This window comes from Myripristis murdjan, chromosome 23 (genome assembly GCF_902150065.1).
Source record: "Myripristis murdjan chromosome 23, fMyrMur1.1, whole genome shotgun sequence".
In the NCBI taxonomy this organism is placed as follows: domain Eukaryota; kingdom Metazoa; phylum Chordata; class Actinopteri; order Holocentriformes; family Holocentridae; genus Myripristis; species Myripristis murdjan.
In genome coordinates this window covers 21,798,887-21,821,655 of record NC_044002.1, presented here as the reverse complement: position 1 = coordinate 21,821,655, position 22,769 = coordinate 21,798,887, and the positions used below count along the sequence as shown (strand labels likewise).

The 22,769-nt window shown below is 41.2% G+C and overlaps 1 protein-coding gene across 1 annotated transcript in view; it reads right to left on the bottom strand.

Moving 5' to 3' along the window:
• The window catches only part of zdhhc17 (zDHHC palmitoyltransferase 17), a 49,153-nt gene extending 27,249 nt beyond the window's left edge, over positions 1 to 21,904 (bottom strand). The window contains exons 1-7 of the mRNA XM_030045468.1: positions 21,815 to 21,904; positions 7,809 to 7,912; positions 7,175 to 7,297; positions 5,900 to 5,977; positions 3,322 to 3,466; positions 2,229 to 2,293; positions 488 to 650 (exon numbers count right to left, since the gene is read on the bottom strand). Coding sequence (XP_029901328.1) covers positions 488 to 650; positions 2,229 to 2,293; positions 3,322 to 3,466; positions 5,900 to 5,977; positions 7,175 to 7,297; positions 7,809 to 7,912; positions 21,815 to 21,877 — 741 coding nt within the window. The 5' untranslated portion in view covers positions 21,878 to 21,904. The remainder of the gene's footprint in view (positions 1 to 487; positions 651 to 2,228; positions 2,294 to 3,321; positions 3,467 to 5,899; positions 5,978 to 7,174; positions 7,298 to 7,808; positions 7,913 to 21,814) is intronic.
• Positions 21,905 to 22,769: the final 865 nt, after the last annotated feature.

The window sequence follows — 22,769 nt, the reverse complement described above, 5'->3', positions numbered from 1 at the left end:
CTGGTAATTGACTTTTTTTCTTGTCTTTGTGTGTGTAATCATCTTGTGAATTTTTATAGTGATATCTGAAAGTAAAATTTTGAACCTCTTTCCCCTGTGTGTTAAAAACAGTGTTTTTTGGTAATATGTGGTCCTAAATAGGTGATTTTCAAAACTTTCCACCCATGAGATTTCTTGGGACTTTTTTCGCCCTCACTCAGGACAAACTGAGGATACAAAATCAGTTGAGTTTGCTTCTCTTGCAATTTGTCCTAGGTTGACCCCAGTTTTGGCCTAAAATTACTGGACTGCATGGCGAGGTTAAGGTTATGCTGACATTTATGGGCAAAATAATAATAATAATAATAATAATATTATAAAAAAGAATGAAACAAGCCTTGTAATATCACAACATGATGGTAAAGCTGTCAAGTTGTAGCTCAAATGGAGACAGACTGAGGATGATCACACACAAAAACAGTGGATCGTGCTGTGAAGAGCGGGTTACCTTGATGTTCTGTGCGTCGACGTTGGCGTTGGCGTCCAGCAGCAGGCTGATGACGGTGGTGTTGCCGGCCAGCACGGCCCAGTGCAGCGCCGTGTTCTTGTGGTATTTGTCCCCCAGGTTGACGGACACGTTGAAGGTCAGTAGCAGCCGGGTGGGATCCACACTGTCAACAAAGAGACACAAGTTAAGTCAGGTTTGATTTGACTGGAAAGCATGTCGGACCATCGGGTTTGTCACACAGCGCCTCACAGAAAACAAAGCACACAGTCTGTATTTGGATTAAAGACAAGACACAGTGAAATAAACGAGATGAACACTCTGAATCAGGACACAGACACAGCTGAAACTCTTGGGGAAAGCAGGAAAGACTGAAACGTGACTGATGGGAAACGCTTCCCAATCATCCATTACTGGGCTGCCATGCCAACTCTCGTGGTAACCAGGGAGCTCATTAGTGAGTTTTGGTTTTCGTCTGTTTTTTTTATTCTTATATATTTGCACGACTTTGGAGAAAACCTTTCAGTCAAACAAAACACACAAGCTTTGGTAACTCTCCAATTAAAAAAAAAAAAAAAAAGATACATTACCCTCGAGAATGCTGTTTTATTATAATAACTAACCGTATGTGAAGCCTACTGAACACCTACGACTCTGTCAAAGCTTTTCAGTGCTGCGTGAAGTTAAATTTAAGGCCAATTTAAAAACGAAATTTAAGAAACACAGCTGGCACACCTTACTGTTGATTCCTTGCATTATTTTTGATCTAACTGAAGTTTTTTGGACTCCTGGATTCATTATAAGTTACTCAAGGCAAATGCACCGCCTAAATGATAAAAGTAACGTAGGGAGCCATGGAAGGACAACTAAATTTCTTTTTTGACAGCAGAAAGCTGATGAAAATGTTTTATTTACATTATACAGGCAACAAATTTTATTCATCTTTTTGTCCCATTTGTTTCTTGTGTTTTGAGTTTATACCACTGATTTCGTTTTTATTTATTACTCTTAACCTCTTTGTTTGTAATGCGGCACCTCTAGTGAAATATTTAAAATGTAAACAGAAAATTCCTTGCATGGGAGCAGCAACACCAAAAGGACCTGTGGCAATAAGATTTGTTTCCCTGAGTTAGCAGTCAGTCTGTATTGATGAATGACGATTGATTTATGTGTAAATATATTATGGGGTTGGGTACAGTCAGCAGAATCACACTCCAGCTTGTACGGAGCCTTTAACACGGGGCCTAACAAGGTTTTCCTTTCAACGTTTTTTTATTCCAGACCTGCATTTGCTGATTTGATTCGCAGATGCTGATGTTCAGTACAGTTGAAACAGATCTTCGTCTCGTACCCTTCTAACGAGGGCATATCCCTCCACAGATGAAGATTTTTCACCACAGCGACAAAAATCAGCATGTGTGAGATGACAGAGGTCTGAAACCACTGTAAATAAATGTGCAGTATGTATATCAAGAAAGCACAATATTTTCCACACACTTTTCTGTGCAATTTCCAAATGCAGCAAGTGGGAACTGCTAAATTATTTCTCTATGCACTTCCCTAATTTCTTAATGAGATAATCTTGGTTTTACTACAAAGCAGATCTAGGGCTTCCCTATCCTGTGCTGTCTGATATTACACAGCTTGCATAACTGAAAAATACTTCAATACATACACTTACAATTGTGGGTGTACATGCACACACACACACACACGTGCTTGAGTGTAAAAACCAAGTACACACCTGTGCGTCCTGTAGGCGGCCCACATCAGAGGGGTCATGCCGTTCTGGTCCATCATGTCCACGTCCTGTTGGGAGAAAAAACATGAAACATCACTGTCACCAAAGTGGGAAAAAAAAAAAAAAAAAACACAAAAAAGGTGGATAGTGAAGGGGTGGCAGAGTGGAGGAGGGAGAGGACAGGCCTCAGCTGTGTCTTCAATACAATGTGGAGCTCAGACAGAGAGGCAGCAGGGCGTCCCCTGGTGGACAGCACCAGCAGAACAATGCAAATTCTCAGGGTGCTTTTCACACAGATTTGTGTGGTATACAGGATGAGATATAAGTAAAGTAAGTAAAATTTTATTTATATAGTGCTCTTCACAGTACGAATACACAGAGTGCTTTACAGTAAAAAAAAAAAGATAAAACAGAATAGTCAGGTGACCGTCAACATCATTATCAATAGACATCATCACCAACAACAACAACAAAACATCATCAATAATAAAGCCATCGCAGTGTACAAGAGGCAGTGCGACATAAGGTGCAAGTGCATTTTTCACCAGCAAGAAAGAAAAGACCATACAACTGTACAAATGAAAAATAAATAATAATAATAAAAAAAAAACGTTTCCCATCTATTTCAACAAATATTTCAATAAAATCTCATTCATCAGTCATTGCTGAGCCACTTTTAATGAGCCACTTTTACAGTTTACACAAGTTGAGGGTTGTTCATTGGGAAATTAATAAGCTGTGTGAATCTAACAGCTTATTAATTTCCCAATGAACCGTCATTTTTAAGATTTCCGAAGTCACAGGATGTATGCATGTTTACAGATGAGAGAAGAAATACTAAACGGCACCAAATGTCCCCTCGGGGATTGATGAAGTGTTTCTGATTCTGAACTGTGAAAGCAAAGGCAGGTTAAAATTAAGTTAACTCTAAACCTACATGTCATGCACAAAGGAAATTCAAAGCACCTCTATGTAAGCCATAAACGGGCGTTAAATAAGAAATAAAGAGCAGAAAGAGTGAAAAGTATTACTTCTGTAAATGAATAGATGGCATAAAATCTATCAAGAAGCAGCCAGTCGTGCTGTGGTGTCCTACCTGTCCCTTGGCGATGAGGTAAGCCACGATGGAGGTGTGGCCGAACTGCGCGGCGAGGTGGACACAGCTGCAGCCCTCGCCGTCGATCAGAGACGGGTCCGCGCCGTACTTCAGGAGCTGCACCACCATGGATAGATGGCCTTGTCTGGATGCAAATAAACAAACAACAACACAAACAAAAGCCACAGTTATACGAAAAGCGTCATCTGGCTCGGCTGTTCAGCCTGAAACACTGAGTCAACGCTTTGACGTGTTTGTTTTTACTCAGAGTTTTGCTGAATCCATTTTAATTGTTTGTGCAGCCTTGCTTGGCGTTTTAAGCTTAATCAATGAAAACAAGCTGGGACGTTGGGGTGAAAATGGCCAGTAAGGTCGCAAATGTGATCAATGCAAGAACTAAAACTACTAATGAACAAGGAGTGGAAGGCCAAAACCGCTCTCACCCAGCCACTTTCTTCCTCTTACATTCCAGCTCCTGTTCCTTTGCTTCATTTGCACATAAAACAATGAGGCATCAAATGCTTGCATACACACTTTGTATTTTGTACTCAGCTTTTTACAGCACAGTATCAAGCTACTGACTGCCTGTCTGCTCTTTTCAACTGATTTCTCTGGTGTTAGATGTGGTTTGTTAGGTCTTTTACTGCATTTATTAAGTTTTTATCATGTGTTTTTATGATCACCCCTGTCTGCAAACAAATCCCACGGAGCAATTAAGTTTTGAAATAACACTGGTAAAATGACTATTTACAATCCACATAGCGCTTTATGTCAATATTCAGTCACTGGTATTTTGGCTGGTGAAACATTTTACTTATACGCTGATTTTTTTTTCCTATCAACTTGTTGCTGTGGGGTCAAAACCTGAACCAGGTTTCAGGTCCTGCACAAACACGACACTGGCCAAAGTGAAAACTGCACCGGCATTTGACGCTGCAAAAAAGGGGAAGCAAGTCCACGCAAACTGTCCCACACAAAGTCGATAAGACAAATAAGACACAGCAATGAGCTTGATTAGCCCATGCAAGCAATAATATGCAAAATGATATTCCACAAGAAAACACTAATAGTTTTCTAATAATCATCACCAACTGATGCAACGTGATAGTGCTCCAACTTGTATCGCTTCTATTTCTGCTGCACAGGTATCTTACATTTCTGGTTTTGGTTGGAATAAACAGAGGAAGAAGAACCGGGTTGTTGGCATGAGCGGCGATAGCCACCCTGACTGAACAGACAAAGCAAAGAGAAACTCAAACTGCATCGACAGGAAATCCAAGCCCTGCCTACACTGATTGATTGACAGGCGATCTGAGGGAGGTGAAGTGCAGAAACACCACGGCCACGACCGCTTAGCGCCAAAGATGTTTCCCAAAATAATAAAACACGGATCTTTCCGACTGCCACATGAAAGCCTCTGACTGAAAGCGTTTATCGGGACACGGCGACACGAAGCTGAAGCCACACAGGCAGACGAGGCTGGGGGTTTAAAAGGTCACTGGCGTTCTGGGAGGGCTGACACAAGATGCCTGGGTATCTGTGCACGAGGAGGGTTGTCGATACCCGTTGCCAAACCCATCAATAATGCAGGAGGAGAGAGATTTAAGCCCTCCTGGCTGCTCGAGAGGAGATGGGGGGGTCGGGTGGGGTCCCCTTTCCCTCTGTACTGTCTGTTGTTCATGAGTGATCATGACCGAGAGAGACAAAGAGAGGAATAAAGTGTCCGGGGAAATTGCATGAAATAAACTGATGCAAAAAGTGAAGAAAAGTCAAATTAACTACTAGATCCAACTGGGGCCGAATGATATGGAAATAATACAAACGTGTTTTCATGCATCTGGAAAAAATATTTTATTTATATTGCTATTCTGTCACATTTTACCTTTATCAAAAAATAAGAGCTGCTGCTATTTAGGTATAGCACTTACCCATATAATGATTTCAATGGTATTTTGGTAGTTTTCATCTCTTGGCTCTTTGCGGTTAAATTTTACATCATAGGCATTTAGCGACTAAGTAAAAAAGCTAAATTTGTAAAAAAGTCAACTAAGCTTCAGTTGCTAAATCACCAAATCACTAGAAGCAACTGATATTAAGGGTAAGAGTCACAGTGTCCTGACAGATTACCGTAATCAGACATTTATCATGTAGACTCCGGCAAAAGAAATGAGAAAAATTAACAGTGAGGGGTCTCTGTTGCCGAAAAGGCACACAAAATCTAACAGTGACGTTCTACGTTTGAAACTGACGTCGGACCTTCCCCCTTCCCTAATGCCTCTCTCTATTGCGATTAAAGCAAAAACACACATAAATAACTAAAAACACACAAAGTCAATAGCCGTGGTGAGTGGGAAAGGCCGCAAATTAGAGACGGCGAAGAAGGTGATGTAATTCCAGGGAGTATAGCACTCACACTGCCACGGTAAAGGGTTTAATTCCCGCTGGGGTTGGCCATGGTCATAAAGACTAATGCATTCACAGCACTGTAAAGCATTTTAAACGAATGAACGAGCATGTCCACCAATCAGCAGAGGCTGTGCCACGTTAGTGCTGGTGTGTGTGAGTGTGTGTGTGTTACCTGGTGGCCCAGTGCAGAGGTGTGGAGTTGAGGTCTCCTCCCAGCTGGTCCACTATGGCCCCTTTTGATATGTAGTACCTGCAGGGAGAAACATAACCACCAAATAAAACCAAGTGCATTGATCCAACAATACGGTCTCTCTCTCTGTGTTTTAGTGGCCTACTCATCCAGGATGTTTACATACGATCCTATTGGGGGTTTCATGGTCCATTTGGCTCAGTTTAATCATCTAATGATTCAAAATCAGACACTGCTTCACTGTTGCCGGGCCAACATGGACCAAAGATGCTCTATTAAATGAAGATGACGCATTACAAGCGGTAACAGGACTATGCTTTTTTGCCTAGCGACGTTTCAAACAGTGGCAAACAGAAAGAGAGCAAGTCCTGAAAATTAAAAACAAACTCACTTTTCTCCTTATTTCTCTGGTAAAAAAAAAATAATAATAATTTAGTGTCAGAGTGTTTGGAGGATCTTTGGCTTGTGAAAAAAAAAAAAGACAGTTCCAGTATTCAGGTCCGAAACAATATGGGACGGACGCAACTGGAAACGATTATTTGTACTTTTTGTATATTGTTGTATATTGTATACAGGTTGTTCATTGTATATAGGAATGTCATATATTCTTTCTATTTTATCTTTATTTTTATTTTATTTATTTTTTGTTTTATTTTTAATTTTTTATTATTATTATCGTTATTATTGTTATTATTTTTATTTTTATTTTTTATTTTTACATTTCACTGCTGCTGTACCTGTACATTCATGCATGTGACGAATAAATCTTGAATCTTGAATCTTATTTTATGTACAGCTGTCCCTCGCTATAACGCGGTTCACCTTTCGCGGCCTCGCAGTTTCGCTGATTTTTTTTTTGTGCAATTTTGCATGCTTTTTTTTTTTTTTTTTTATTGGACTTATTTTTCTACGAAGGTTTGAACTTTGAGAGTGTTTCAACAAGAGAGAAAAGTGAGAAAATGTTAATGCCTGTCTGAGAAAAGTGTATAAAGTGTGTAGTGAGGGGTTTTACAGCCTTAAAACATCTAGAATAATTGTAAAAAATAAAGCTGACTACTTCGCGGATTTCGCCTATTGCGGGTTATTTTTAGAACGTAACTCCCACGATTAACGAGAGACCACTGTAATATCATTCTATTTATTATTCAAAAAAAAAAAAAAATCAACTGCAAAATATCAGTTCAGGTGTTCAGGGCCTTGCTCAAGAGCCCCTCACTCATTTCCTCACACATGCTGTCCTGGGCTTCACAGACTCACTTGACCAGGTCTATCCTGTTGTTGATGGCGGCCCAGTGGAGGAGCGTCACGTTTTCTTTGTCTGGCTGCCGGACATCGTAGCCGGCCTCCACCAGCTCCCTGCAGCGCTCGAAGATCCCGTACCTGACGGGGCAGAGGGGGGATTTGAGTCAACGTCTCACACGCGAAGCACACCAAGAAAAGAACGGACACGCACGAAGCGAAAACAGACACATCACCACAAGTTCAAACGCATAAAACCCTGACACACTCGCAAAATATGGACACACACACACGCACACAGACACCGCCGAAAAAAAAGCAGACAGCTTCAAAAACAGACACGCAGACAAAACAGAAACACACCCTCACTCCGTCATGACTTGGCAGCCTCGGTCCCTAAATTGATATTCCCATCCTCAAATCAAAACAACATAAATCTGTTGTCTAATCTAATAACAAGTCAGACAGGGCTCTCTTTGTCTTGTCACAGAGACATTTTCCGCGTTTCTCCCCTCCGCTCCCTTTAATCTTCTCAGCATTTTTGATTTTATCCATCACTGGTTCAGCGTGACGACTACCTGTAATGGAAGAAGCGCGACCCGGGGGCGGTGGTAAACACGTAAACACATAAACAAACGCATCGTGTGCTCACTGTGTGGCTTTGACGATGTCCCAGGTGCTGTAGTCGTCCACGTGGCTTTTACGGCCGACGTTCTCGCTGTAGCCATGGTTGTAGTGACTCTGGGGTTTGATTTCCTGAAAGGAGAGGGAGAAAGGGAGAAAGTGAGTTCAAGGCGGGAACTTTTTTTTTTTTTTTAATCCACCGGTTCATTATCTACCGTGCTGTTTATGTGGGTCAGGGTCGCAGCGGCGGCCCGGCACGCACAGCGGCGCAGACGTCCTCGTCCCCAGAAACTTTTGCCCTCGCGAGTCTCCTCCCAGTCAGTCGGGCCGAACGTGACCACAATAAAATATCCCGCAACCTTTCCATGACTTTGCATGACTTAATAATTGCGTTTGTTCCTGGTGTGTTGATGTTTTTCAGCTTGAAAGCGGCAAAGAGGGACGGTGACTCGCCAGCCGCCCTGCAGAAAAACCTCGTCCTGCCGGCTTGCGTCCATCATCTCGACTGTGAGAGACCTGCTGATGCTGCATTTCACTGATTCTCTTTATTTATTTGAAGTGAATTTCATTTTCACATTTCACTTAAATACTTTATGCTCAAACAGGCTACTCAAATCTGATTTTTTTCTTCTGAACAGCAGAAAACCACATGATATTCGATTGAATTGCTGGGCACGGGATTATGGTTGGGTGAGGGCTTTTCTTCAGTCACATCACCTGTGGCTGCATTTTGCAGAGAACACCAGGGGACTCATAATAACGACTCATGACTCATAATAAGGGCAGGGAAATTGCATCGGCAGCATTTAAAGTAGGATTTGGTGATTGTAATATTAGATTTTTTTAAAAATTTCAAATGGCTTTTATATCCAGACAATTTTCCTCTGATCACATTTGCCCTTATAGACTGAAATATGCTCAGGTTTGCCTATTTTTCAAATGTTAGACTAGTTGTGTGTGTAGGAGGAAAATGTTAAACCATAAGTAAAATTAGTCGTCACATGTGTTCCTAATAGAGCAACAGAAAAATCTACAGTGAAACTATGTTTTGCTACCTTGAGGCGGTTGTAAACACATTTTTTGAGTTGCTTTGGGTGATAATTCCAGTTTTGTCCCATATCAATCACTGTTTAAGTGTAAGGTATTTCAATAAGAGGTTCTACTGCTAAGAATGAGTTTTTCATGAACCTGACCATTACTTCTAAAACAGCTGGATTGCAGTTTTAGATAATAACAAGACTAAATAACAATGTTTATTTTTAATTTTGCATTCCCTCTTGCAGTGGTGGTAATTTCCTTACTGCCATGACAACCAGCGCGGATACGTGAGCAAATGTTATGTCCAGTCTGAGCCACCAAATCAGATGTGGTCTCGTTTTGATTTGAGGTTTGGACAGTCCAATCAATCAATCACATTGGCCCCGCAGTGTGAACAAAGCCTTACAGCATCTGTTGTATCTGCTGCATGTGAAGTGTTCAGATGTTCGCACAAGTTGCAAAACAGGCTTTGAAGCTGCTGAGTCTGTCCAGTCACACAGTTGTGCCGCCTGTCCCGTCCCTCACATGCAATTAGCCGCCATGGCAACCACATTTAACCTCCAATTCCCGGAAATGAGAGAGCTGCTCCTGGCGCAGTAAACGCACAGCACCCACATCACCTTGCTTACTTGATATCTGCTCAGATCCCTCGTTCAGAGCATCAAACCCCAACAAGCTGCACCGATATGAAACTGTCCTTGTTTACACCTGCATTATCAAGGCAGACATGCAATTTAGATAAGAACACACGCGACTAGAGTAATAGATGTTTTATCATTTTTAAACACTGCTAAAAATCACCAGGGGAGGGGGGAACAAACAAGCACTTTGCGCTGGGAAGATGACACCGGCGATAAAACACAATAAATCCACAGAGTCTGACTCAAAACAAACAAATCAGGATGACGGAAAAGACAACAGAACATAAATGACAAAAGGAACTTAGCTTGGTAGAAAACAGCAGAAAAACAACATGCATTCAAAGAAAAGGGAAGTTAAAGTGAATTAAATATGAAAACCCTATAGTCTATGTGATTAAAATGATGATATCTTCAAACCATCTTGTCACGGAGTAAAGGATCCTCAAGGTGAGTTCATTTTCCTCGTCGGAGCTGTTTTGAATTCGTTTGATTTCACATATTGTTTCCCGTATTTTTGCAGTACAGTTTTCTGTCATGTTGTTTCTGTTCTCCTTTAGACTGTTAACTGACTGAGCGGGGTCTTTACTTTTTGTTTTGTTTTTAGTTTTTTTTTTTGTCCTTGTGCTGGTTTTGAGGCGAGACGTTTTTATGAGCCTCTTCTAGTCGTTTAATCTCACCTGAATCTCACCGTCCGTCTACATTTCATCACTATATAAATACACAGAGTTATAATAGACGGAACAACTGTTTCTCATTTCAGGATTAGGATCAGGTTCGAGCCTCTGGCAGAAGGCAGTCATTTCCTCCACTTCCGAGGTTGGAATTAGCATCATTACACTGCAACTGGTCGGGCTGAGATATGGCAGTTAATGGACAGATTATCCTGATCCCCATTTGAGCAGTGGCAGCCATAATCCAGAGCTAGATGCTGTCACTGATGAGGTCTTGAGTGGCGACAGTGTTCAGCCTGTTTATTTATTTATTTTGCCTTTTGTGTAATCGCAGATTGATTGTGATATGGAAACTATAATCTATGTATAATACGCCATAAAGACAACGTGAAAACTTTAGAAAATATAGCAAATTCTTAAAAAATGAAATACAGATATTAACTAAGTAGTCGACCTCTGAGTCAGCAACCGAGGACTGCAGAGAAAGGGGGTTCCAAAATTATTAAAACCATTTCCAAATAGACTTAAACCGCTGAGAACCATTTGTCCTAAGGACCCCATATTTGTTATTGATTTGGTATTGAATTGTGCTGGTTTACACTCCAAACAATGAGGTAACACTGGTGAGAGTAAAACCTGTGAGTAGAAAATCTATTCTTTCTCTAATTGAGATCATTTCTAGGGAATTAAATTACTGTGGGGTCAATATGTTTCTCATTTTGGTGCAGACCCCCAGGAACCTGTGCAAGGACCCTAGGAGTCCCCGAGCTTCACTTTGAGAACCACTAACATTTATCGCGGGCCAAATCCTGAAAGATATTCACTTGAATTTAATTTAAAAAAAGGTATTAAACTATTTATCATAGAGAAGGCTGTTATGAATGGAATACAATGGCCTTGTGTGGCTCAATAGAGGCTGAGCAAGGCACTTATACTGCTAGGGTTAGAGGTTTGAATCCCTGTGTAGCTTGTATCCCTTATTTTATCCTGTGCTGCATCACATTTTAGCCACAAAACAGTGATCTCTTACTGCTGGCCCAGCACCAGTCCTGAAAGTCTTTATTTAAACTATCAAGCAGGCGCTGAGGCCATTTTGGCTGCGTTGCTGCTTGCATGAATATGATGTTGAGGGAGAAACGAGGCAGCGCCGGAGCCTCAGGGGGGGCCGAGGACATGACAGGCTTGTGAAAAAGGAGCTGGTGGTTGGCCTGAGGCGGGAGCTCAGGGCAGCAGAGGCTCAGAGCAGCAGAATCCTGCCATCTCGCCTCAGAGTTTCGCCCGGGCTTCCCTACAGGCCCGAAGGCGAAGTGCTGAGCCAGCGATTCTGACTCCATGGGGAACAGCTGGGGGGCGGTAGAGAGGGAATGGGGGGGCAGAGAGAGCCACCACTCTCTCAGATGCAGTGCAAAGTGTGCTCAGTGGTGGGAAAAAACACATTTGACAGCGGTGATGAGCTCATGTGGTTTCTACATGAGCTCAGCCATCTGATTGTGTATACATATATATATAGAGAGAGAGAGATAAAATCAGTCCCTGCTCACGCTGCTATTGAATCTTCTGAACCAGACGTGGAAGCGCACAGACACCCAGGCGATGCAAGGAGATGCAGAGGGAAGCATGTGGGGTGGCTAACACAGACAGGTTTTAAATCACAGTGCTACAGTGGAACACAGGCTCATGTCCAATTGTTCTGACTCACTTTCCATGTTCGTTATTGTCCAATCCGCCCACTTAGTCGCAGCAGCCCCCCCCCCCCCGCATTGTGTCCTGTCCAAACATCCTGTTTCAACAAGAAATATGTGGATTTACAGAGGTAAGACGCCATCAAAGCACTGCCTCTTTTGTGACTTTATCAATAAATACAGGCACATTTGCTGCATGACAGCCATTCAACATAATCACCTGAATCTCAAAATGACAAGTGTAGTAATAAGTCTCAAGTTTTTTTTTTTTTTTTTTTTTTTTCACTTCCGTAAATATGAACCCCATTCTGTTTTCTTCACTGAAAGAAACCATGGAGGAAATGAAAGCACAAGTTGAGGGGAAGGAAAGGTCATGTGGCCAGCATGCTGCTGGACCAGCCTGTGAGAAAGGGCACAACACTGATTCAACAATCTTAACTCTGCAAACAGTTTGGGGCGGCTCCTGCACACTCGACTTACTTGCAATAAAATACTTAAACTCCTTAAATGTTTCGGTCCTTAGACCTTATTGAGATTATAATGGTGCAATTTAAAAATTCAAAATCATGATTACCGTGATCAAAATTGTCACAGTGTTCTGTATTATTACAATGATGTTAACATATCATACTTTAAATCATTAGGCATTGTAAATCACAATGTAAGCTAAATTGTCAGCACTGTGTTTGCATTAAAATAATAACAGAACTAATGCCATATGTTATATAATATATATATGTTACATATCAAATATGTTAACATATGGCATGGGGCATTTAGGGTCCTTCAGAGTGACTTACACTCAGTTTGACAGTAGTATAAACTTCCATTTCTAAATCATCAAAATTAAAAGTAACCAATAGGATTACAATATTGTAAGGGTAAGGGATAAAAATTGCATGTGGCTGTGACCCTAAAGTGATCATAAAAGGGAGAAATGCAATAAAGGAAATTAAGGAAAATAGGAGCTAATGAGAGAGTGGACAGAATTTTACTGAAGAGTGAATTAAATTGAGGAGGATGAAGGCATGATGGGGGAATATGAAGGTGAACAGCCTGTATTTTTTCCAGCCAGAGCTGCCAGGAGGCTTTTATACTTCTCCGTGCCAAACGCTGGTCATTTACCAATCCACAGGATCGGCTGTAAGCATCTCTTGTGCTATTTGGAGTAACTCAATGAGTAAAAAAACCTAACTTGGCTGCGAGAGGAAAGAGGGGGTGGGCGGGCGGGCGCTCGTGAGTCGATTACGCTTGTGAGGTTTTTCCTTAACCGGACTGACGGACAGAGCCTCGGAAAGAAACTAGAAGTCCAAGCCACTTCCTTCATCTTAATATCCAGTCGAGGGAAGAGTGTTCACAGTTCTCCGACAGAAAAAGAGAGAGAGAGGGGGAGAGAAAGCTTTCCTGCCTGTTGAAGGAAAGTGCCGGCTTGGCTCTAAACCCCGGACACCCAGATGTTAAATTACCTAACCACAATCCCTGGAGGTAACCTCTGACCCAAGGCCAAACATGACAGCCCCGCTCCTTCACTTCCTGCCCTCCTGCTATCTACAAAGCTGCTGATGGCATCTGTACCAGCAGCAGTAATTGCAGCCTGAGCATTTTTTTTTAGACTCTTAATTAGGCAGCTGCTGGTTAGTGAGGCACGCAGCAACAACCAGGCAGGCAGCGGTGAGTGAGAGGAGATAATATTATCCACCGAGCATATTATCCATTTCACGCTAGCCATTGATCGAAGGTCTGAGCCTCATCTGTTTAGTGAGGAAGCGGGCTTGGTTTTCGTCAATGGGACTTGGCCAGCTGGACATATGGCAACTGCTCCTCGGGGGTTGGGGTCACGTGCCTCGAGCTAAAAATGTTGGACAGCAACACTAGCAAACGATTCCAAATCTGAAAAAAAAGCACCAACGGTATGGAGTAGCAATTCATCACTAGTTAGGAGCATCCCTGAATTTTCCAAGCCCTTAAACTGTCATCTCTGAGCTATCTGGACAAGCCAATTAAATAACTGATTTTAAATCACTTCTAAAAATGCATGTTTATAGGCTTGCTTTTGTCTGCTGTTTTATTATTGACAGAGTAACCGTAGCAGTAGTGATAGTAGCAGGGATGCACCAATACTGAGGACTGGAAGGATGCTACATACTCATTCTAACCAGGTTTTGATTATGTAGTGTGTTCACACTGTAAAAATTTGGAAATGAAGCATACTCAAGAATATCAACATAGATAATCAATCCGCTCAATCTGAAGTGTGCAGCTTCTGTACGCTATTGTCCCACAATGCAGTGTGCTGCAGAAAGGGACAAGTTACTCACAGCTCCAAAATTTACACTAATGGATCGACTCTCAACAGAAACGTTTCTGCCACCTCAAGATAGGAATAGCAACAGGAAAGCTAAAATAACAAAAATAAACTGAAAGACCCATTGGGAAAATCTTTCTTTATTTGTACGCTAGCTATTTTTTCAAATCTGGAGTTGGATGGAGTAAGAAAATATAGATGTAGGTGGCATGGCTTCGTTGTCAGCAAGCACGTTATATCACAATCAGTCTACTAAAATGGTATCTTGAACTTCTATCATATTAAATACCAAACGGACCACACCATCCAGAGCCAAACTAGGGAGAAAAATAAAGTAAGACTCCAAAAAGATTAAGCCTGAAGCACCTGGAGATTGAGGATGTCCCACCTTCATGATTTTGCTTTGTTTTTGTGATTTAAGATATCACTTTTTTCATATACATATATTCAAGCATTCACTTTCAAATTTTTTGTTTCAAATAAAAGGAAAAATTGTTTTGCATTGATTATGCCGAAGAAATTTCAAATATCAAATCATGAACCCTGTATCATGAATTGATTCGTGAACTGAGTCGTTACCCCTCTAGACGCAAGATAACACCTAATAGTCAAAGCCCTGAGCTCTATGTCATAAATAAAAGAAAACTGTCTTGCTTTTCTGTATTTTGGCAAACAGAAGCCCATATTTCTCAAAATAGTGGGGGGGGGGGGGGGGGGGGGGGGGGGAAGAATTTTACAGCAACTGTTTTGTCCAGTGGATCCAAATTAACAGTCTAAGCCAACATTGTTGAGTAAAAGTAATGGATTAGATCAGTATTCACATTAGTCAATATTTGTAGTCGGTATCAGGGAATAGTGGCAATAACAGTAGTAGCAGCATGGCAGCAATAGTGCAATCATGTTTTCCAATCTTGAAGCTAAACAGCAAGCATAAACAAATAAACCAAAGTGTTTCGTGTCCACAAATGACATGAGTGCCATTTACTCAGACACTTGCCACCTCCACTGACTGCTTTGCTAAGACCAGACTGCACTGTCACTGCGCTCTTTCTTCAGCATCACGAGCTGCAGCCAACGCTCACGGTCAGATTCAGTGGAAAATGAGGGCCATCTGAGAGTGCCAATTCAATCATCCAGCTGCAGTTTGCATCCATGGACCAGAGGACAGTGAGGAGAGACTCTCTGTTATCAAGGAAACGGTACAAGGAAATAAAATGGGCCTTCTCCACAGAAGCCCCAAAATGATCAGCCATGCCGGTCTCCTGTCATTATGGGCCTATTATGCAAAAACGATGATTTGCATTTCAGAATGAGATCAGGAGCTGAGGAATTTCCCCCTCCTTTACATGACGAGAAACAGGAAATGTTTGCAGAGGTATTTCCATTCATTAGACAAAACGTTCAAATGGTTGTGAGGGATGAGGTGCAACGCCCCTGTGAGTGTGCGGCTGAACTTCACATGCTTTCAATCCAGGTGCCGTGCACGCTCTGCCTCCCTCCGCTCTCACTACAGTCTGAGACGTGACCCACTTTCCCACCACGTTACTGAAAAGAGGAGGAACTCTGAGCCAAGTGTGTATAGCAAAACAAAAAATTTGACAAATTCATGACGAGGCTTCCACCAGTCAATGGCATTTTTACCAAGACAGGCCCATTGTGCTCAGGCGCTCCAGGAACAATGCAGCTGCATCCCTCAAGACGAGAAAAAGGTCATTTTATGGATGCTGTCTGTGCTGTGATTGATTTGAGGAATCTGGCGGCTGCAACGCCTCGAAACTCACAGCAGACGATGCCACTTAACAGCTTAACTCCTACAAGGATGGAGAAACAAATCCCTGGAGCAAGTACAAGCGAGAGTTGTGGTTCCCTCAGTTGCTTAATGGCACAAACACTGCCTGGCGTACGGGCTGCGCTCCCTGTGGTGCCGAAACAACTGGCCAATCAATCGATTAGCTGACAAACAGAAAATTAGCTGATGGTGATTTCAATAATCCCTTAATTCCTTTAACAATTCATCAAAAACCCCTAACATTTACTGATTACAGCTACACTAAAATGTCCAGATTTTCTTACTTTTCTCAGTTCATATAATTACTACATGTAATTGTTTGGATTTTTTTGGCTGCTGGTTAGACTGAGGAGGCAATTATAAGACCTCACTTTGTGCTTTGCTGAATTCCTCCTTGCATTTGTCAATATTTTTGACACTTTATAAACTTAATGATGAATTGAAAAAGTAATCGACAGAATAACTGGCAATGAAAAAGGGGCTGAGCAACATGAACAAAGTCAATCACACAACATCTTTGACCAAAACACCTCAATATTGATATTGTTGGGATGACAACTGGTGCTTTCATAAGATATGTTCACAGAAAAAAAGTTTGAAAAACAATTATTAGCAATTTGACTGTGATGTTCAGGCAGGTAAAGACAAATAATAAAACACCTACAATGGTCTAACAGTCAAAAAACTGCATCCCTTTACTGTAATTAAGCCTTTAAACCAGGAACAGGCAAAACTTATGCGATATCACCAAATCCCAGATGATATCTACCCTCATATCACGATACAAAAAGGATGTCTTCTGAGCACCCCAAGTCTTAATCGCTGTCTTCAGGTGATGGTTAAGCACAGGAAATCACGGCACACAACAACAAAGTTCCAGACCCACTTGATCAAGATATAAGTCATTTCTACCTCTTTTAAAACTGAAAAATAAAAAATATGGCAGGCAATGCCATTTGGATGTTGCTTCAGCTTGCTCATTAGGAGACTGATCACAGGTGTACATACAAAATCATGGTAGTCATGTGACTGCTGATTGAATACATATAATTGTATCAATTGTATTTCAAAACATGTTAGATGTAAATGTAGTCCATTACAACCATAAAGTTACAACAATGAGAAAAAATACTACCATATGCACAATCATTTTTTAATACAGTGCATCAGTAGGTGGATATCATATTGATAATGTGTATCACCCAGCCAGCCCTAAATGTAAATAATCATTTAGTTGCAGCCCTGTTACCCTTTGCAGCTCAAGGGCACTAAAACAGCCAGCTTGATGGGTTCCAGTGTAGCGCTATGAATAAAGCACAGCCCCACTGGAGCCACCCATGCTAAAACTACAGTTCCATGAAAAGGAACACATAAATGTCACATAATGTATCTCTGACCCACAACAATAGGTCTAAAGTGGCTCAAAAGTGTTTAAAAGTGAGACAAATGTCTAGCGCTGTCCAGCCAGGAACTGTTTTACTGGTGTGCTCGCTCTCGCCTTCACCGCAGCGACAGCTTCGGCCCTCGGGCCCTCGCTATGCCTCCAACAGCAAGTTCATACTGGCTTTTTTGTTCGAGTTGGTCTCAGCTCTCTCAAAAGCAGGCTACACCAAGCACTGACATTCACATAAAGAAAGAAAGAAAGAAAGAAAGAAAGAAAGAAAGAAAGAAAGAAAGATCACAAACTACCTGTACTGTGTGTGTCAAGGGAGCAAAGAACAGATGGTGGTTTCCACTAATGAAGAGACCCCTCCCTGTTATGATACTGGATTCTCCAAAGTGTCAAAGAGCCACGACCTGCGACAATCGGCTAGGGCTGACAATGGGTTAATTACATCAGTCCTGGACTAAGAGAAAGCATTTTATCTAAGATACAACAAGGCAAGATAGGAGAGGACTGGAAACACATGTTGGAAGTCAGTCTAGATAACACCTTCAGCAAAATGATTAACATGCAAATCTGAGATGACTTTATTGACTAGTTTGCACAAGGTAATTGGTCTTTCTGCATATCCCTATGACAAACACGGCCCTCTGCGTGCATGCATCTCATCAGTGGACAGTGCACACTTTGACAATTTTCAAAGTAAGTGCCTTGCTTAAGTGCACTTTAGCAGTGATGGTGTGGTGGTTCATGCAAAAAGACAGAATGTCACCCACAGTCCAGTCGCCCTCCAACCTGCACAGGAGAGTCAACCAGAAATCTACAGGTTTACAGGTTATCCTCTCTCTCTCTCCATCCTGGCCAACTCTCTAATCATGAGTAAATTATCAGTGAGCTCGGCTAACATAATTAGATCTGGTTAATAAGCGCCGCTGCCACCCATTTCACTTCAGGATGAAGTATTGCCAGCGCATGGTTTCAGATTACATCCTCATCTCATCTACTGCCAAGAGGCTTTCATTCACCGTAGTGTTGGCTGCTGAGACTGTCTGGTTTTATGACGGGATAATACAACGACAAGGTGAGAGCTCAGAGAATTTACATGTTATGGTTGGCATCTTGAGGACCAATTTTATTATTTTTCCTGGTGATCTGCTGTCAGAGAAGGAATCCAGGAAGAAAAGACTAGCCTGTGGGATGCCATCAAGAGACACTCTGCATGATACCATTACAAGCCATCAGCTCTGGTGCCCTGACAAAGTCCTACGTGTGAGCTCACTGCAAACCTAGGAAAACATGTTTGAGAGCACATTAACATGCAAATACAGGTGGTTTCATGACACCAAGTCGAAGCTCAACAGTGAACAACACTCAGCACTTTTACCTGCTTGTTTAGACCAGACTGCATAAGAAATATTTCAGCTATGTTAACGTGCAAAAGAAAACAACCTATTGCCACCACTAGTTGTCATACAGCTTGGACTAACACCGTCCGACCCTCCAGGTGTAGATACGTTCCTGACCTGTTGGTTAGAGCTTAATAATGAAAAACAAATCTGTAAGATCGCATGAAGATACCATCAGAAGAAAGCAATCCAAGGGCGCCTGTGCAAAAACAAATTACTACTCAGGCCCCTTCCTGATGACCTGGTTAGCTGCTGCACAAAGATAATATCTGCTGATGAACCGGCCCCCGGGATGTTTGTTAAAGACGCGAAATCTAATATAAGCCAATAATGGACCGCTCCTGAGCCACAGCACGACTAAGCTCTGTGGCTACCTGCAAACAGTACCTAGCAATGATAATTCAATCATATAGTGGTAAATATAAAAGGTAAACAAACACTGATCTCCAGCTGGTGATAATCACAGGGCAAATGACCACCATTATAAACCAAAATCTATTATATTTACAGGAAAGCATCAAGCAATGCTTTGAATAGACCGCTGCAGGAAATGTTACATCTGTTTGACACAATTTTACAATATACAGATTAATGTCATGCTAAAAAATAACTAAAAAAAAAAAAAAAAAAATGTTGCACCATTGTTAGGACAGTTACCATTGATCACCTCAATAATATTTCATTTGTTTAATCTTAATCCTTGTAATTTAATGGAATTTTAATTACATTTTGCAATTTGTGTTTTGTTTTATTCATGGAAATCAATTTATCATATTTTTTTAAATATTATTTAATACTTCATCTTGCTGTCTGTCTTGTCTGTCTACTTAAATTTTTGTTATATATATATATATTTTTTTTTTTCAGTGTTTATTTAGTTAATATTAAAGATACAATGCAGATTCATTCCTCACTTTTTAAAATTTAATTTTATATATTTAGCAATTTTAATCACATTTATGCTTGTTTTTGATTTTGCTTTATTTATGTAAATTCATTCATTTAAAAATATATATTTAATAATATTACTTAATAGTTCATCTTGCCTAATAATTTTTTATAATTTTAATTTTCAATGTTTGCTTTATTTTGTTCATTGATATTAAAGACATGATTGGCGGGAATTCATTCTTTATACTGCATTTAATTTTATTAACTAGGCAATTCTAATTCATTTTTTAGTTGACTGTAGTAATCAATCAGCATGCCTGAGTTGGACAAAATTTCACACCTCCATATTCATGCCAAACATTTCTGCATCAATATGATATACAACATGACTATGGGTTCAACACTTAATTAAAATTTTAAGCAACAGTAAAAATTGAGGATTCTTCCCAAAAAAAAAAAAAAAAAGCATAAAAACAGCATAATACTACCAAATGGATGTAGTAAAGGCAATTACTTCACAAAATATTGTGAAGAAATATAAGAACAGACAAGTCACTGTCTTAGGCTGTATCAAAATAAATTTTAAAAAGTTTTTAAAAATTGGAAAAAAAATAAAATAAAATCAAACATTTTGCTGCAGCCTCTGCTTCGACACAACACTTCAACAACATTTTAAGAGCAGCAGCAGTGAAAACTGAGCATTCTTCAAAAAACAGCACAATTATACCAAACGGCTATAGAAAATGCAGTTACCTCACAGAATAATTTTTGATCAGAAGAGACTGACCACTGTCTGAGGCTAACCCTAGATTTGATATCATCATTGTCGACGGTCTTGGTCTCATGGTTTCACACTAACTCTGAACCTCGGTCGGAGCGTGTTCCTCAGGTCAGGTTATTTTCCACTGCTGTTTAACTGTTATTACTTCTGTTTAACTGTTAATACAGTACAATAATTGAAATTGTTCATATTCCTATCTTTTTATAATCCTTGTTCATAGTGTTTATATTGCTTACTGCTATTTATCATGTGTATACTGTATATTTCTTCTAAATTTGCACATTGACCTACCTCTATGCACATTTTATACACCCATGCACACGGTTTTTTCTGTTTTTTTTGTTGCACATTGCTTTTTGCACACTGGGTTGTACTTAAGTTATTCTGTTATACTTAGATCTTATTCTTTATTTCTATTTTTTTTTATTTTATTTTATTTACTTAATCTGTAATCTGTGGATACTGCTGAAGAAAATGTGAATTTCCTGCGGGATGAATAAAGTATCTACCTACCTACCCTACCATTATCATAGCCTGTTGAGATATCAATATCACATATGTTCATATCTAGATAATGATAAGGATATGTCATTCAGCTCTAGTGGAAATTCATGCTTTATGCGTGATTAAATTTATTAAATATTAGTAACAGCTCAGCCAGCATGCCTGACTGCTCCATACCCTGCTGTTGCTCTACTTGGTGTTTGGGATGATGCATACCACTGATTACCCAATTTCCCCTCAGGGATCAATAAAGTATTTCTGATTCTGCTACCCCAGTGATATTATTTAATATGCACAATAGCAATGGCTACTCACTTGCCCTTTTTGGGGGGGGAGAAATCAATGAGTGCCATAGCAAAACCGTGCTAGCACCACGGTTACAGACTAAACACAGTGAACCTGAAGGTGCAGCGGTGGAGCTGGGGTTCGTTAAGCAAAGGGAAACCGTGGTGGGTTAAGTGAAGGGGGGTCACTGTTGACGGCTGTGACCGTGTGAGAGTGGAGCCCACATCCCTGCAGGTGAGCGTTAAACATCTGAGCTGGTCACTTTAGCATGGCAGGCTAACGCCGCTCGGCTGTCAAGTGATTTAAACCGTTTAAACCTCGCTAACGCACGGGCTAACTGCACGGCCTCGCCACCGCGGAGGCACGAGCTGAGCCCGGCGTTAACGTTAAACATCTGGCCGGCGTTATGCGGCCAGCTAGCGGCGTTAGCCCTGTTAGCACCGTTAGCCCTGTTAGCAACGTTAGCTCTTAGCTGCTAGCCGCCCCCCACCTCCCCTCCTCCTTCTCCTCCTCCTCCTTCGGTGATGATGCAGGGGGGCACATCTGAGTTTCCCCCCGAAAAAAAGCACGCTACCCACACAGACACAAGCCGCCCGTGTGGATTTGTCCCTCCGCGGGGAGAAAGACGGGCCGGGCCGCCGCAGCAGCTTAGCTTACCTCGGGATGGAGAATAGGGACGCAGCCAGCTTCTTTCTCATATTCCTCCATAGCGTCGGCCATCTTGGTGGTCAAGCTCGCTGAGCATTGTGGGAAGGGACGGCTGTGGTGTAGAGAGAGAAACAAACAGAAGGGGAGGGGGGAGGAGGAGGAGGAGGAGGGAGGAGGAAGGGGAGGGGGGGCTGCTGTCAAAAACACTCACACCGAGCAAACACACAGAAATGAGCAATGTTGTGCAACAAGGGTCACGTGATCAGTAGCCAGTGATCAGCCAGCGACTGTGTGTGTGTGTGTGTGTGTGTGTGTGTGTGTGTGTGTGTGTGTGTGTGTGTGTGTGTGCACTTGCAACTTACACGCATCCACTTAGAATAAACAACCATGCATGCATTTATTTATGTATGTATGTGTGTATGAATTAGGATCTGATTAATGCTGATGCTGATATTTTAAGCCTTCAGCACTCAGAAGTATTCAGCCTGTGTTTTATCTTCCAAGCACTTCACTGATGCCTGCTGTGGGTTTTTGAGAGAGGCTTTTAATTTGTCAGGCAGGGAAAGCCTCTGAAACAGCATGCAGACCATCACGGGACCCCATCATGCCCCGGAGAAACACATGGAAAAGGTTTTAGGTGCAAATAAAAAATTTTTGGTGGACTATCAGCTCCACGATGCAGGTGTGTGTCTGGCGTTGCATGAAGTGTGTTTACAAAATAATAATAATAATAATAATAATAATAATAATAATAATAATAATAATAATCACATGAACAGCTTTGTATACATTAGCACTGTATTTATCAGAGTATTTACATATTCATTACCTGAAGAAAAATACACTTATACCTATCTTATTGACCAGCTGCAGCTTGCATACATTCACTTGGGATGAACACTATGTGTGCATGTACACTCACACAGAAACACAGAAAATAAAGCACAAGTATAGTTGCATCTTT